General features: G+C 36.4%; 1 protein-coding gene across 2 annotated transcripts in view; it reads right to left on the bottom strand.

The window, feature by feature from the left end:
• LUZP2 (leucine zipper protein 2) overlaps positions 1–14675 on the bottom strand; it is a 477909-nt gene that overhangs the window by 245828 nt on the left and 217406 nt on the right. For both annotated transcript variants that reach the window (XM_025459793.3, XM_035703666.2), the window contains exons 4-5: positions 12312–12393; positions 7234–7296 (exon numbers count right to left, since the gene is read on the bottom strand). In XM_025459793.3, coding sequence (XP_025315578.1) covers positions 7234–7296; positions 12312–12393 — 145 coding nt within the window. The remainder of the gene's footprint in view (positions 1–7233; positions 7297–12311; positions 12394–14675) is intronic.

The following is a 14675-nucleotide window of genomic DNA, read 5'->3' as shown; positions in this document are numbered from 1 at the left end:
AGCTCAGTTTACAAGCGATCCCTTCAGTTTTCCCAACAACTTTGTATAAACTCTACAAGACTTAATAGATCCTTTTCTTCCCATCAGAGAATTCTTGGCACAGCTGAGAATAGCAACTGGAGCACTGCATCTAAAAAAACCATCTTCTATTCTTCATACCCCTGGGATGCCAGTGGCTCCTTGAAATTACTTGGAAATCTACAGATTGCTCAGTGACTTGACCTGTGACAAGAATTTTCTGCCAGTCACTTACAGCAAGACCAATACAACCAAACATAAAAAGAAATTAAATCATAATGTTATTAGGAGAAGCTAGAGGAGTCACATTAGTAATTCAGAGTCAGGTTAAACCCACAAGCCATGCAATAAAGAGATGAGCAAAAGAACTGAGAGACTAACAAGAAAAAAAAATGAAGTCATCGAATAGTGAGGGGAAAAAACTGCCACCGAGACAGAGTAAGACTGACAAATTTCTGATCTCCATCACTGGGCAGAGTGAGGTCCACTTTTATGGTTTTTGATTTAGTGATTTTTATTTTTAGTGTGATTATTTATTTTATCCTTACCTTGAACCACCCTGAATATGTCTTAGGAAAATAATCAATCATAACAATCTATCTTAAAACAAACCACCATAAAAAAAATAGTGGTGTGCAGGACAGGTATCTTTCTCCCTACTTTCTTTTCTTTTTTTTTTTTTTTTTTAATTTTATTTATTTATGATAGGCACACAGTGAGAGAGAGAGGCAGAGACACAGGCAGAGGGAGAAGCAGGCTCCATGCACCGGGAGCCCGACGTGGGATTCGATCCCAGGTCTCCAGGATCGCGCCCTGGGCCAAAGGCAGGCACTAAACCGCTGCGCCACCCAGGGATCCCTCTTTTCTTTTTTTTTTTTTTTTCTGTCTCCCTTCCCTTTTATCTCCATCTACTAATTAAATATAGATTGTGTTTTAATATCAATCTAAATCAAGTATTACCAACTATATATTCCTTTCAAAAGTCCTGGATGTTATCAAGCTCACACATTCCATTAAGGAGGTTCAACTCTTGAAAGATCCTTGTCACAATGTCTAATGTATCTATTACTTCGATACTTACATATTGTCCTTATTCTTTGAGCCTTTATATCTAGGACCATTATAGATAAACTTATTTTATCCTAGAGGATAAATGAATAATTTTAAAGAAAATCAGAAAGAAGAGTTGAGAGATGGTGTTTTGAAGGTGCAGAGTCAAAGAGACTTCTCAGCTTTGGAGCCTATGAGATTGCTATATGTTATGATAATACAGTTATCATATATATGGAAGTCAGAAAAGGGAAGCTGAGTTTTTTTTTCTTTCTTTGTTTTATTTTTGGTGCAAATTTTTATATTAGTTCAAGCCACATAATAACCAAATGCAAAATAAGTAATTGGATGCACAAAAATAGATTGTATAAGATATATCAAAACGATATCATCAAAAAACTGCCAATGAACAAAAGTCCAGGTCCAGAGGCTTCACAGGTGAATTCTACCAAACATTGTTTAAAAAGGGAGTTAAGGGATCCCTGGGTGGCGCAGCGGTTTGGCGCCTGCCTTTGGCCCGGGGTGTGATCCTGGAGACCCGGGATCGAATCCCACGTCGGGCTCCCGGTGCATGGAGCCTGCTTCTCCCTCTGCCTGTGTCTCTGCCTCTCTCTCTCTCTCTCTCTGTGACTATCATGAATAAATAAATAAAATCTTTAAAAAAAAAATAAAAAAAATAAAAAGGGAGTTAATATTTAATATCTATTCTCCTTAAACCATTCTAAAAAATAGAAGAGGAAGGAAAACTTCCAAATTCATTCTATGAGGCCAGCATTACTCTGATACCAAAATCAGACAAAGACACTACAATAAATAAAGCTACAAGCCAATACCTCTGATGAACACGGATGCAAAAATCCTCAACACAATATTAGCAAACACAATTCAAAAATACATTAAAAAGATCATTTACTGCAAGAAAGTGGAATTTATTCCAAGAATGCAAGAGTGGTTCAGTATTCACAAATCAGTCAATGTGATATTTCACATTAACAAGAGGAAGTATAAAAGCCATATGATCATCTCAGTATATACAGAAAAAGCATTTGACAAAGTACAATATCCATTCATGATAAAAACTCTCAACAAAGTAGATTTAACAGGAGACTACCTCAACATAATAAAGGCCATAATGAAAAACCCACAGCTGATATTTTACTCAAAGGTGAAAAATTGAGAGCTGCTCCTCTAAGATCAGGAACAAGACAATGATGTCCACTTTCACCACTTTTATTCAACATAGTACCCCAAAGTCCTAGGTGCAATAATCAAACAAGAAAAAGAAATGAAAGACATCCAAACTGGTAAGGAAAAAGCCAAAATACTATTTGCAGATTAACATAATACTTGATGTACAAACCTCTAAAGACAACACTAAAAAATTCTTGGGGCTGATGAATGAACTCATTAAGGTCACAGGATATAAAATCAAAGTACAGAAGTCTGTTGTGTTTCCATATGCTAATAACGAAGCAGAGAAATTAAGAAAGCAATTCCATTTACAACTGCACCAAAAAGAATAAAACATCTAGGATTAATTTAACCAAGGAGGTGAAAGATTCATATTCAGAAAACTATTAAGATGCTGATGAAAGAAACTGAAAAATGACACGAATGAAGGGAAAGACATGCCATGCTCATGGATTGAAAAGATTCATATTATTAAAATGCCCTGGGGATCCCTGGGTGGCTCAGCGGTTTAGCGCGGCCTTCAGCCCAGGACCTGATCCCGGAGACCTGGGATCGAGTCCCACATCGGGCTCCCTGCATGGAGCCTGCTTCTCCCTCTGCCTGTGTCTCTTCCTCTCTGGCTCTCTCTCTCTCTCTCTCTCTGTCTCTGTTTCTCATGAATAAATAAAATCTTAAAAAAAAGAAATATTAAAGAAGCCCATAATACACAAAGCAATCCAAAGATTTACCCAAAACAATCTATAGACTAAATGGAATTCCTATCAAAATACCAATAGCTTTTTTCACAGAACTAGAACAAATAACGTAAAATTTATATGGAACCACAAAAAAATTGTATAGTCAAAACAATCTTGAGAAAAAAGAACAATGCTGGAGAGTATTACAGTCCCAGATTTCAAGATATACTACAAAACTACAGTAAATAACATGGTATGGCACCAGCACAAAAATAAATACATAGATCAATGGAGCAGAAAAGGCCCAGAAATAAACTCATGTCTATATGGTTAATTAATATGACAAATGAATCAAGAATATACAATGAGGGAAAAGACAGTGTTTTCAATAAATGGTGTTGGGAAAACTGGACAGCTACATGCAAAAGAATAAAACATGACCACTTTCTCACACCATACAGAAAAGCGAACTCAGAATGGATTAAAGACCTAAAAAAAAAAAAAAAAAAAAAAAAGACCTAAATATTAGACCTAAAGCCATAAAAATAAAAAAAATAGAAAAAAAAAAAAACTGACAGTGATCTCTTAGACATCACCTCCAGCAGCATGTTCATGGATACATATCCTCAGGAAGAAACAAAAGCAAAAATAAACTACTGGGACTACATTAAAAATAAAAGGCTTTTACACAGCAAAGGAAAACATCAAGAAAACAAAAAGGCAACCTACTGAATGGGAGAAGATATTTGCAAATAACATATCCAATGAGGGATTAATATCCAAAATATACAAAGAACTTATGCAACTCAACGCCAAACAAAACTAAGCCATTTCATTAAAAAACTGGCAGAGAATCTGGATACATATGGATACAAAAACAGATGTTTTATATCACTGATCATCAGAAAAATGCAAATCAAAACCACAACGAGATACTACCTCATACCTGTCAGAATGGCCAGTATCAAAAAGACAGGAAATAACAAGTGTTGGTGAGGATGTGGAGAAAAGAGAAACTTCGTGCACTTTTGGTGGGAATGTAAATTGCTATGATCACTAAAGAAAATAGTATGGAAAGATACAGAAGCAACCTAAGTGTCCACCAACAGGTGGATGGATAAAGAAGATGTGGTGTATATATACACAACAGAATATTACTCAGCCAGGTAAAGAATGAGACGTTATCCTTTGTGACAATATGGATGGACCTAGTGTATATTATGATAAGTCAGTTAGATAAAATCAAATACCACGTGATTTTCCATTTATGGAGAATCTAAAAAAAAAAAAAAAAACAGAAAAACAAAACAAAACAAAAAGCCAAAAACAAATGAGCAAACAAAAACAGACTCTTAAATACAGAGAACCAACTGGTGGTTGCCAGAGGGGAGGTAAGTAGGGGAGAGGATGAAGTAGATGAAAGGGAGTTAGAGGTACAAACTTCCAGTTTTAAAGTAAATTAAGAAAAGAAAAAAAAAATAAAATAAATAAAATAAAATAAAATAAAAAAGTAAATTAAGTCTTGGAGATGAAAAGTGCAGCACAGGGAATGTAGTGAGTGACACTGTCGTACTAACGCTGTATGGTGACCTGATGGATGATGACCAATTATCACAGTGAGCAGCGAGTAATAGAATCGTAAAATCACTGTGTCACTCGCCTGAAGCTGATGTGACGTTTTCTGTTGGTTATACTTCAATAATGAAAACAAATAAGATAAAGTAGCCATACTAGCCTTCCCACAAACCAAAACAAAATAAGAAAACAGAGACAGAAATATCTAGGAAACTGGTGATATTTGTACTATAAAACCAAGTTTTACATTGTGAGGAATCTAGCATTGTACAAGATCATACACTAAAAACACGGGATATATGAGAAAACTGTGACAGAGAAAGGCCACTTACCATGGAACTTTGTCATCATAGCATTAAGAACATAATAATGATATCAGTAAAAACTGATAATAAAAACATAATTTTGTTTTCCATGATTTATCCCAAATACCATAGTCAATTGTTTGCAGCCTTATAGTTAAGATTTAGTATTTCCTCCTCTGAGATGAAGATCCTAAATGGAATTACTTCAAATAAATTTAATACCTTATCATCAAAATTAAAACCTAGGGCATACTTTTCACTAATCTCTTGTTTTAATTCAGGGGAAATGTCTTAACAAAGTCTCCTGTATGGACAGCTTTGCCAGATATCTTGGTGCACTGAAAAGTATTTTTAATTTTATTTTTTAAAAAAGATTTTATTTATTTATTCATGAGACACACAGAGAGAGAGGCAGAGACACAGGCAGAGGGAGAAGCAGGCTCCCCGCAGGGACCCGGATGCGGGACTCGATCCCGGGTCTCCAGGATCACGACTCTAAACTGCTGAGCCACCCAGGGATCCCCTGTAAAGTGTTTTTTTTTTTGTTTTTTTTTTTAAATGCTTTCAAGGCACCTAACTGCCACTACCAGCACTAATGGGAGGTTCTTCTGTATATTTTCTTATTCCCTTGGCTTGATAAAGAGTTCTCTAAAATGTAACAAGACTTTCCCCTGATTGCTTCAAACCTGAACAGGTTAGGAAAATTCATATATAAACCAAAACAATTTAAAGTAGAATTTACTGACATCATTCCACCATTTATGAATTCCTACTGTGGGGGCTTGGTAACAAAGGCATACACCGTGGGGGCACAGATTTGACTTTCATAAACCACAGAAGAGAATATAAGCAGAGAAGCGGAGGGCAAGAACTTGAAACTTTCTGCCCCACACCCCATTTGCTTTTTAAAAAGTCTCAGTATTTTTCCTCCTCCAAGGGATATCTTAAATCTTAAAAACTAAATTCCTAAGTGCTAATGTAAAAGTGTCTTTTAACAGCCGCCTTCACATAATGGAAAAAATGCTGATCGTTCTTTAAGAAAGTTCATTGTTCCACTAAAAGTTCCTGGTGTCTTCACTCAGAAGTTCTCAGGGGACTTCAAGCTTCTTCCAGAAATACCTTTATATCTATATTATCTCTCTCTCACTTCCTTATATTTTGTTTAACTGATTTACCTGCTTGTTTGTTTTTTCTTGCTCTTCAACTAAAAATCTAGGCAGTGTCTGGATAATTTTACTGTACGGGGTATGTGCCAATTATTTTGTTTAGTCTCTATACATAATGATCATTTATCAATATAATAAACCTGAAATTTCAAGGAATTAATAAAAAGGAGTCTAATTAAAAAAAATAATTTGATATATGCTCACCATTAGGTTTTGTTCAAGAAGTCAAAAACTGTCTCCTGTTATCAGTTTTCATCTGGGAGATTTTTTTTTTTTTGGGGGGGGGAGATTTTTAACATGATGAAAGTGAGTAGCACACTTCATTACAAAGTTTACATTTAGCAGATATTATGTCTGTAAAGCGGTATTTGTTTTAGGATTATTCCAGCCTATACACTTAGAAAATTAATATCATCCTATAAAAGTATCTTCCAGAAACAAAATATTTTGTTAGTCCTTATAAGTATTTGGGTTTTTAAAGATCTTTTCCATGTAAGTATTTGTGATGAATATATTTTGATTTTGAAAGTGTTTCCTTCTTAAAGTCTAGATTTGAAAAAATCGTCTAAGATTAAAAGTTAACTAATGATGCTTAGAGATATAAATTAACCTATAAACCATAATTAGTGAGATTGATCAAGGAAAATGTATCATTAATTAGTCACAGTTTAAGAGTCCTAATTAACTAACTGTATTCAAGAAAAAAGGTGGATAGAAATGTGATGGAGGAATTATAGAAAATAAAGTAGTTGTATAACAAGACAAAGAATCAAAAGAAGAAAATATGTATTTTATAAGGTCCTCACATTTTAAAGGCTATATATAATGAAAGCTATTCCAGTTTATTTCTACTCAACTTTACATGACTTTAAGATTATCCTCAATAAATTTTTCATTCTAGATTGGCTCTTCCTAGCATGAAGTCAATTTCCAGCTAGCCTTCTTCTTCAGCTCCTATAATGTCAATGGGTGGACAGATGAATTTATGAAATGAAAATTAATTTTTAATATTAGCTCAAGCAAAATATAATTAGAAGGGAAAGTGAACCTGAGAGGTATGAACTAAAAATATTATCAAATATATATAAAAGTAGGGATTATCTACTCTTTTGAAATCGTCAACCTTGCAATTCTTTTCCATTAGGACATAACTGAAGGTCAAATTGGCATGTGATCCAAAAATTGTGGCAAAGGTATATAAACAAATGTATATGCAAACCCACATGTAGATTTGCCTGAAATATATCTTACCTCATTCTGGAGATCTCGGATCATTTTGCTCTTTCTTTCCATGTCAGTCTTTAGAAAATTAATCTGAAAATGAGTGGAATAGTATGTAAGCACATTTCAAATTCATTTCTATGGGTTTTACAAATTTATCTTCATGATTTTTGAAGCATAATGCAATGATTATCTCTTTATCAACAAACGCTGAAAAAGAACAAAGATTAAAATTTTCATTAACCAAACTTTCATTGCCCTGTTCACACATATACCCACTGATTATAAAAAAGCCTTTTCTCATAAGTAAAAGATTCATTTTTTTTAAATGGAGAAGTCATGTATATTTTAACTATTATTCTGTTATCTATTTAAACCTCAAATTTAAAAAAAAATGTGTCTTAAAAAAACAAAACAAAACAAACAACAACAACAAAAGGCTATATTCTAGGGTGGGACCTAGAAACCTCCATTTATAAAACACTCTCCAGGTAATTTTGACCTATCGCAGGTTGGAAGGCAATTGCAGAGTGATATATTCTTGGTCTCTAAAGCACAGGATGTTATAATACTGTGCCAAAGAAACCATGATGTTTCCTCCTGATCTTAATGTTTTTAAAATCTGTAATCTAGGTCAGTTATTCAAACTGTATTTGCATAAACATAGCAACTTTGCTGCCTGAGTATATCTGCCTGAGTATTTTGAGAAAAAACAAAAATCAGTATAGCATACTTGTTAAAATCTGAGACTTTAAAGTCAGTGAGGGTTCACTCTGATAAACTTTATGATAGTAGATAAAACATTTAATTTCTTCAATTTTTAATTTCCTAGTAGTCACATTTTTAAAAAAAGTAAACAGAAACAGATAAAATTAATTTTACCAATATGTTTTATCTAATTCAATATTCTCAAATATTATTATTTTGACATGGAATGGACTAATGCTGGAACTGACATTATTTTCTGTGATATATCATTAAAATCCACTGTATGTTTTAATAGCGTGTCTCAATTTGGACTAGCCGTTTCATAACGCTCAATAGCCTTGTGTATCTAGTGCTTATTTATTGGACAATACAGTCTTGGAGGATCCCTGGAACGATACAAAAGAGACTGGTAATGTGGATCATATCTAGCAGTAGACTGAATCAGCGGAAATCAAGTTTAGGAGTAAAATGAATTTTCACCAAACATAGAGTTTTTTTTAAAAAATAGATTTCTGAAACATTTCAAACATAAACAAAAGACGAAGAAGTGATACGTAAAATGCCTCTGGGCCCAACCCTAAACATAAACAGATGCAAATATTTTCTCCAATTTTCTTCAGACCGTGTAAAAAAAAAAAAAAGATACACCTACTATTAAAGCCTCACCTAACTTTTCTTCCTTCCCTCTCCAGAAGTCGATGTGTATTACAACCTTGTGCATGCTTTTGTACATTTTGCTTTTTGTGTATCGTGCTAATCCTTACAACAAATGTTAACACCCTTTGTTATCTGGCTAGTGTAGGGGTCCTTCCACCATTCATTCAAATGGTGACAGAAATCTAAGCCGATTTTGGATGGTCAAGCTACAATGAAACAAGTACAAGCCTGAGAACTACCGTGACTATCGTTTAGATCATAATAATGTTCAAGCTGAATCTTAACTATGAAGATATTGCCAACAACCTAAACACAGTCACACTCTCTGTCCCACTGAGAAGATAGTTCAATTTGGGTGATAAAAGCAAAGGAATAGAGGACTTGACACCATTCCAAATTAGATACGTATGCAGTGCAACAGGATATTCCCCAATAAGCAGTTTCTGCACCCATTTCAATGGCTGTGTCCTGTGTCTCAGCCTATAGATAACCAATCTTGTGGCTGGACCAGCCTTTGTGGTTCTTAGTATGATTGTAAGACACCCTCAGCAGTATCATCAGGAAGCTTTGAAGATTAAAAAAAATAATAATAAATTAAAATTTTTAAAAAGTTTACTTTTAAGTCCTGGAAATTACATGTCACTCCTGGGGGCCACACAGTGAGGCCATGGGTAAAAAGAGCCAGGGGGGCAGCCAGGGTGGCTCAGCGGTTTAGCGCCGCCTTCAACCCAAGGCGTGATCCTGGACACCTGGAATCGAGTCCCACGTTGGGCTCCCTGCATGGAGGGAGCCTGCTTCTCGCTCTGCCTGTGTCTCTGCCTCTCTCTCTGTGTGTGTTGTGTGTGTCTCTCATGAATAAACAAACAAAATCTTAAAAAAAAAAAAAAAAAGAAAGAAAGAAAGAGCCAGGGAGAGTGAAGGCCCGAGGTTCTGCATTTATTGCATTTATTGGAGTGGAGGGTTTCCTGGGCTCTCTTCCTACTGGTGAATTCAAAACATAAGAATGAAAATTAAAAATGCAAAAAGAAAATAAAAAAGCCACCTAAATGGTCAATTACTGAAATCAACCAAGATCTCCAAAACAAGGGAGCCTGGGGATTTTTTAGGAGCGTGAGCCTGGGATGGGGAGGACCTGGCCTGGCTCTGTAGCCAGTCTTGTGGCTGGCACTGGCTTCTTTCAGATAGCCATCTTTGAAGTGGCTGCCTTCACAATCAAAGCTTAAGTTAGCACTTGTATTACAAAAAAAGAAAAGTCAACTGTCAGAGCTTACACCGCGTCTATGCTAGCACTTTTTAAATGCATTACTCCTCACTGGGTGTGGGGCTCAGACTCCTGACCCCCCAGATCCAGAGTTGCCCACTCTACTGACTAGGCCAGGCAGGTGTCCCAGCTTTTACTCTAATTAAAGTTAGCTGTTGGGGTGCTGGCTGGCTCAGTTGGTACAGAAGGCGACTCCTGAACTTGGGGTCAGGAGTCTGAGCCCCCACTTTGGGCACAGAGTTTACCTAAAAAACTAAATAAATAAAAAATAAAGAGTATAACGGAAATACATCGCGGTGTTAGGAATATAATTATTCAAATGTGAAACAGGGACGGAAAATCTTGAGAACGCAGTGTTCAAATATTCAAGAGCTAAAATATATTCAGACTATTCAAAAAGTATTAGCATTTGGAAACCACTGCTCTAGAATCCCAACAGGTTTTCGCATCCCTGGAAAAATAAGCATTCCTAGTAGATCGCTATGAATTTAATTCTCAGAAACAGAAAATGCCATTTATTTACTTTGAACAAAGAATGTAAGAACATAGCAATTCTTTACTCTTAATGAGAGTCAAAGTTAGAAGCTAATTTTTGCCTTTAGACTAATTATGTCTCACTTAGGGCAAGTTAAGCCATACAAATTAACAAGAGTAGTGAAATGCATCCAATGAACATTAATATCTTTAATTACCCTAGTTAACAGAGAATGAGACCTCGTTCTTCCTTGCTGTCGGGATTTTTCATGAGGAACACAGGTTGAAAGACATGCTATCCCATTATTTGCTTAGGGATAATAACAAATGTTCCTTTGTTCGTAAAAAAAAAAAAATATATTTTCCTACAGAATTAGATCATGATGGATTTATTGCTTCTTCAGTTTAATTTGTCTTATGTTTATCTTCTTTTATATGTTTGCGATTTAGGTTTATCCTTGAAGTTTCATGACATTTTACCGTAAGCTTATCAAATGATATATTTGCAACAATTATTGCATAAAATATAGAATGTTATCTTTATGGGAAGAGGTAAAGTAATTAGATATGTAATCAAGTGTAGCAATAAGACTAGCAGCTCTTCAATCGAAAATAGCACAATGTTTGCAGAATTAAATCCGGTTTTTCCCCTCTATTTGAGAGTGAACAACTACAGTCATCTTTCTCTCTCCTTTTTACCCAACCTTCAATTACACCAACAGCCTTCCTAACAGAGAAAATAATAATAATTTACCCCCCAAAATGCTTAAAAATACAAATCGGTTTCATTTTTAGTTAACCTAGAATTTTCAGTTGAGAGAACAGGTGCAAAGCATTCTGTTAGAGTCTAACCAAAATCTGGAAGAGGTAATTCCCAGTACCATGAAATCTGTCTAGATCCCAGCAGATGTACATTTTAAAAATAACCATTGTTTTAATAAGTATATCTCAATCCCAGGTTTGTCAAAGGTGCAGTCATCTCTTTCTGAGATTCGCAGCTGGAACATATTAGTTATTCAATTGCAAACGCAGAACAGTTCCTCCTGGTGACATGCTTTTCAAAAGCAAACTACCCAACACAGAGCCCTTAACCCCAGCCACCCCTTTGAGTTGGCAGGTTCTCACAGGTCAAGCCACCATACACCTGCCCTAACCACCCCAAGGTCAGGTACCAGACACCTTGGGGCGTTCCCTCTGCCCCAGAGCCTGCTGAGGTCTTCACACTGACTCCTCCTAAGCCTGCTTATCCGGCCCCTCACACAGACACCACAGTAAAGGCTCTTGCCCACAGCTTCTCACCATCCTCTGCCTCGTGGCCTACCCAAGTACTCCCCTGGGTAGTCACCTGTCACGACGCAGGGCGCTCCTCTTGAGAACTGTGAGAAACAGACTAAATTCTCATTGGTCGTCATTTCCTGATCTGTTGGCCGAACTGTACTCTAAATTTTCCATTCATATATTATATTCTAAGACAGACTCAGGTCCTAGAAATAAGATCAAGGGTCCACTCCCCCATAAGTGGGATATAAGGTGGTTCTGGAGAATAAAGTGGAAATCTAGTGAGAAAATCTAAAGAGAAGCTTGATTCTCAACCTTGGGGTGTGTCAGGATCACCTGTGGAGTGGATTGAACAGGCAGAGGAAGGCCCCATCCCTGAGGGATTCCTGTCAGTGGAGGGGGGCTGGGGCCTAAGGATCTGCACAGCTCTACTGGGTTCAAGGTGGCTTATAAGCCGTAATTCACAGCACTGCTGTCCCAAGGTCAACACCTCTATTTTTATCAGTAAGTGAGGGCTGGGAATTAGAAGATCTCTAACAATCAAATACAACAAAAATCTTTTCTCGGACTGAATGCTGACCACGTAAGTATTTTAATGATCTTGGTTACTGCATTTTCTTGACTGTATTCTTTTATTGTTTACAGGTATATTTATTCCATAGTGTTTTGGGGGGAAAAAATAATTTCCCAGCCCTCAAAAAAGGACACACACACACAAAAACATACTTACGGTAGCTTGTTGTTTTTCTGCTCTCTCAGATGTCTCTTTAAGTTGATTTTGCAGGACCTCCTGGAGAGACTTCATTTGTTCTCTGGGGGAAAAGAGAGAGCAAAAGAGACATAATTCTGTTATTTCCTGTGTACATTATGAAAGGAGGTTTTGCTGTCGACATGCATTTAGGAAACAACTAGAACTGTAGATAGGGACACAGTGAAGCATGCAGGGTGTATCTGAGCATTCTAGTAATAAAGTTTTCTCTCCCAGGCACCTACTGAAAGCAAGTTGTATTTAAAGGAAATTGCCTCGCTATAGTGTCTTATGAGAATCCCACTGTGGGAATCGTCTGGGAGCTGCATAATGTGTTAAATCAAATCAACGTAATAATTAGACTTGAAAAGCTAATTTTACTGACAGCATGCCAGGGTGTGAACATGCTGGTTAGGAAAAAAAAAAAAAAGTCGCCACAGACTTGCCAATAGGATAAAATTACAACTTCCCCTTGGATGCTCCTAATTGATTAATTCTAAGGTGGTGTACTTCAGACATCCTTTATAAAGCCTGAGACTTTTTATAAAAAATGAAGAGAAAAGAGACTTATTTCGAACTTGAGGGCTGCCTCATTTATTGTGGCTAATAAAAGAAATATATATGTCTGTATATATTCACACACATCACGTCTCAAGCTCACTCATACATATGGACCTTGTCTCACTTGTTAAAAATATAAACATTTCTATAATTATGCATTCCTCTCAAGGGTTTAAGATTGACTCACTTATGACAAATCAAACTATCTTTCTGTGCCTATATTTTATCACCTAAGCTACCACTTCCAAAAGTTCTGATACCAGATAAGGGTTGGTGTGTGTGTGTGTGTGTGTGTGTGTGTGTGTGTGTGTGTGTGTTGTTCTGGTTATAGGAATAAACTCCTAAAAAATTTTTAAAATTTTTAAAAAATTTTGAAAAAGGAATAAACTCCTTTAAAGCAACAATAGCCAAAGAGAAACCATTCCTAGCCTTACAAGTAGAACTCAAAGTAATTTAAAATTCCCAATCCAGTGCCAAAAGACCACCTCTGCAACCCTTGTGTATAACCACACTACGGAGCCTAGGGATTGGCGTGTACCCTCTGAGGCCAATTTTCTTCGTCTATAAAATGGGTCACTAATAGAGCTGCCTGATAGGTGCGCAGTGAGGTTAGATAACCCGACGTAGCCAAAATACTTAGCACAACGCCGGAAAATGATCACTTAATAAATAAATGACATCTCTGTCATAACCACCAGCACCACTCTAGGTCCTTAGGTTCATTCTGTGACCACCACATCCTACACAACTGCACGCTGTTCTTTCGTCCAATGGGATTTAATGATGCTCCCAGATTTCTTATTCGAGAAACTCTTAACTTCAGACTCAATTTCAGGAATATTAGTGAGAGTCTATAGGATTATTAAAATCGGGACACCTGGGTCGCTTAGTCGGTTAAGCACCTGCCTTTGGCTCAGGTCATGATCTCAGGGTCCTGGGATGGAGCGTGTGTGTGTGTGTGTGTGTGTGTGTGTGTGTGTGTGTGTGTCCCTGCATTGGGCAACCTGCTCAGTGGGGAGCCTCTTTGTCCCTCTCCTTTTGCCCCTCCCCCTGCGCATGCTCTGTCTCTGTTTCTCTTTCTCCCAAATGAATCATTGAAATCTTAAAAAGTTTTTTCAAATCAAATCAATATGCAGGTTATGATATAATCACAGTCCCTTTGTGTCTTAGATGACTTATGTTTGCCGACGTGAAGCTTGTAACATGCTTTCGCTTAGAGAGGATTTAAGTCTCAGCTTTCATTCCTTCCTCAAATACATATCAGTTATCAGGATTGTTTCATGCATGGACATCTAAAATGTAGGCTTCTATTCTTGCTTCTGTTATCTTCCAGTCTTCCACAAAGAGCATTTGTGGCATAATATAACATAACAGTAATACCTACACATGTCGTAGGCTTACAGTGCACCAGACACTCCTAGAACGTTCACATCAAACTATGACGTAATAGTACAAACAGAAAACTGCTACAGAGAGTGGTGGTGAAACTGTGTTCTAGATCTTATGGGTTCAAATTCTTAGAGTCACTATACCACCTTTAAAGAGAGAGAGAAAGAAGGGCCAGAGGGAAGAAGGAAAGAAGGAAGGACCTCTGTGCTGTCTCTAACACTCAGATCTTTAACAAGCACTGAATCAAAATATAAACTATTCTAAGCGATAAAAGAATCATGGTAAAAAAAAAAAAAAAGATTTATGGTAAGATTTCATGATTATTATTTCATTATTTTTGAACTTTAAAATGATCATTTTTAAAATTTTTAAGTGATTCATATTTCTTTAAAGTAT

This window comes from Canis lupus, chromosome 21 (genome assembly GCF_003254725.2).
Source record: "Canis lupus dingo isolate Sandy chromosome 21, ASM325472v2, whole genome shotgun sequence".
NCBI classification, from domain to species: Eukaryota; Metazoa; Chordata; class Mammalia; order Carnivora; family Canidae; genus Canis; species Canis lupus.
The sequence above is the reverse complement of the archived record's forward strand: the minus strand, read 5'-3'. Positions and strand labels throughout refer to the sequence as shown.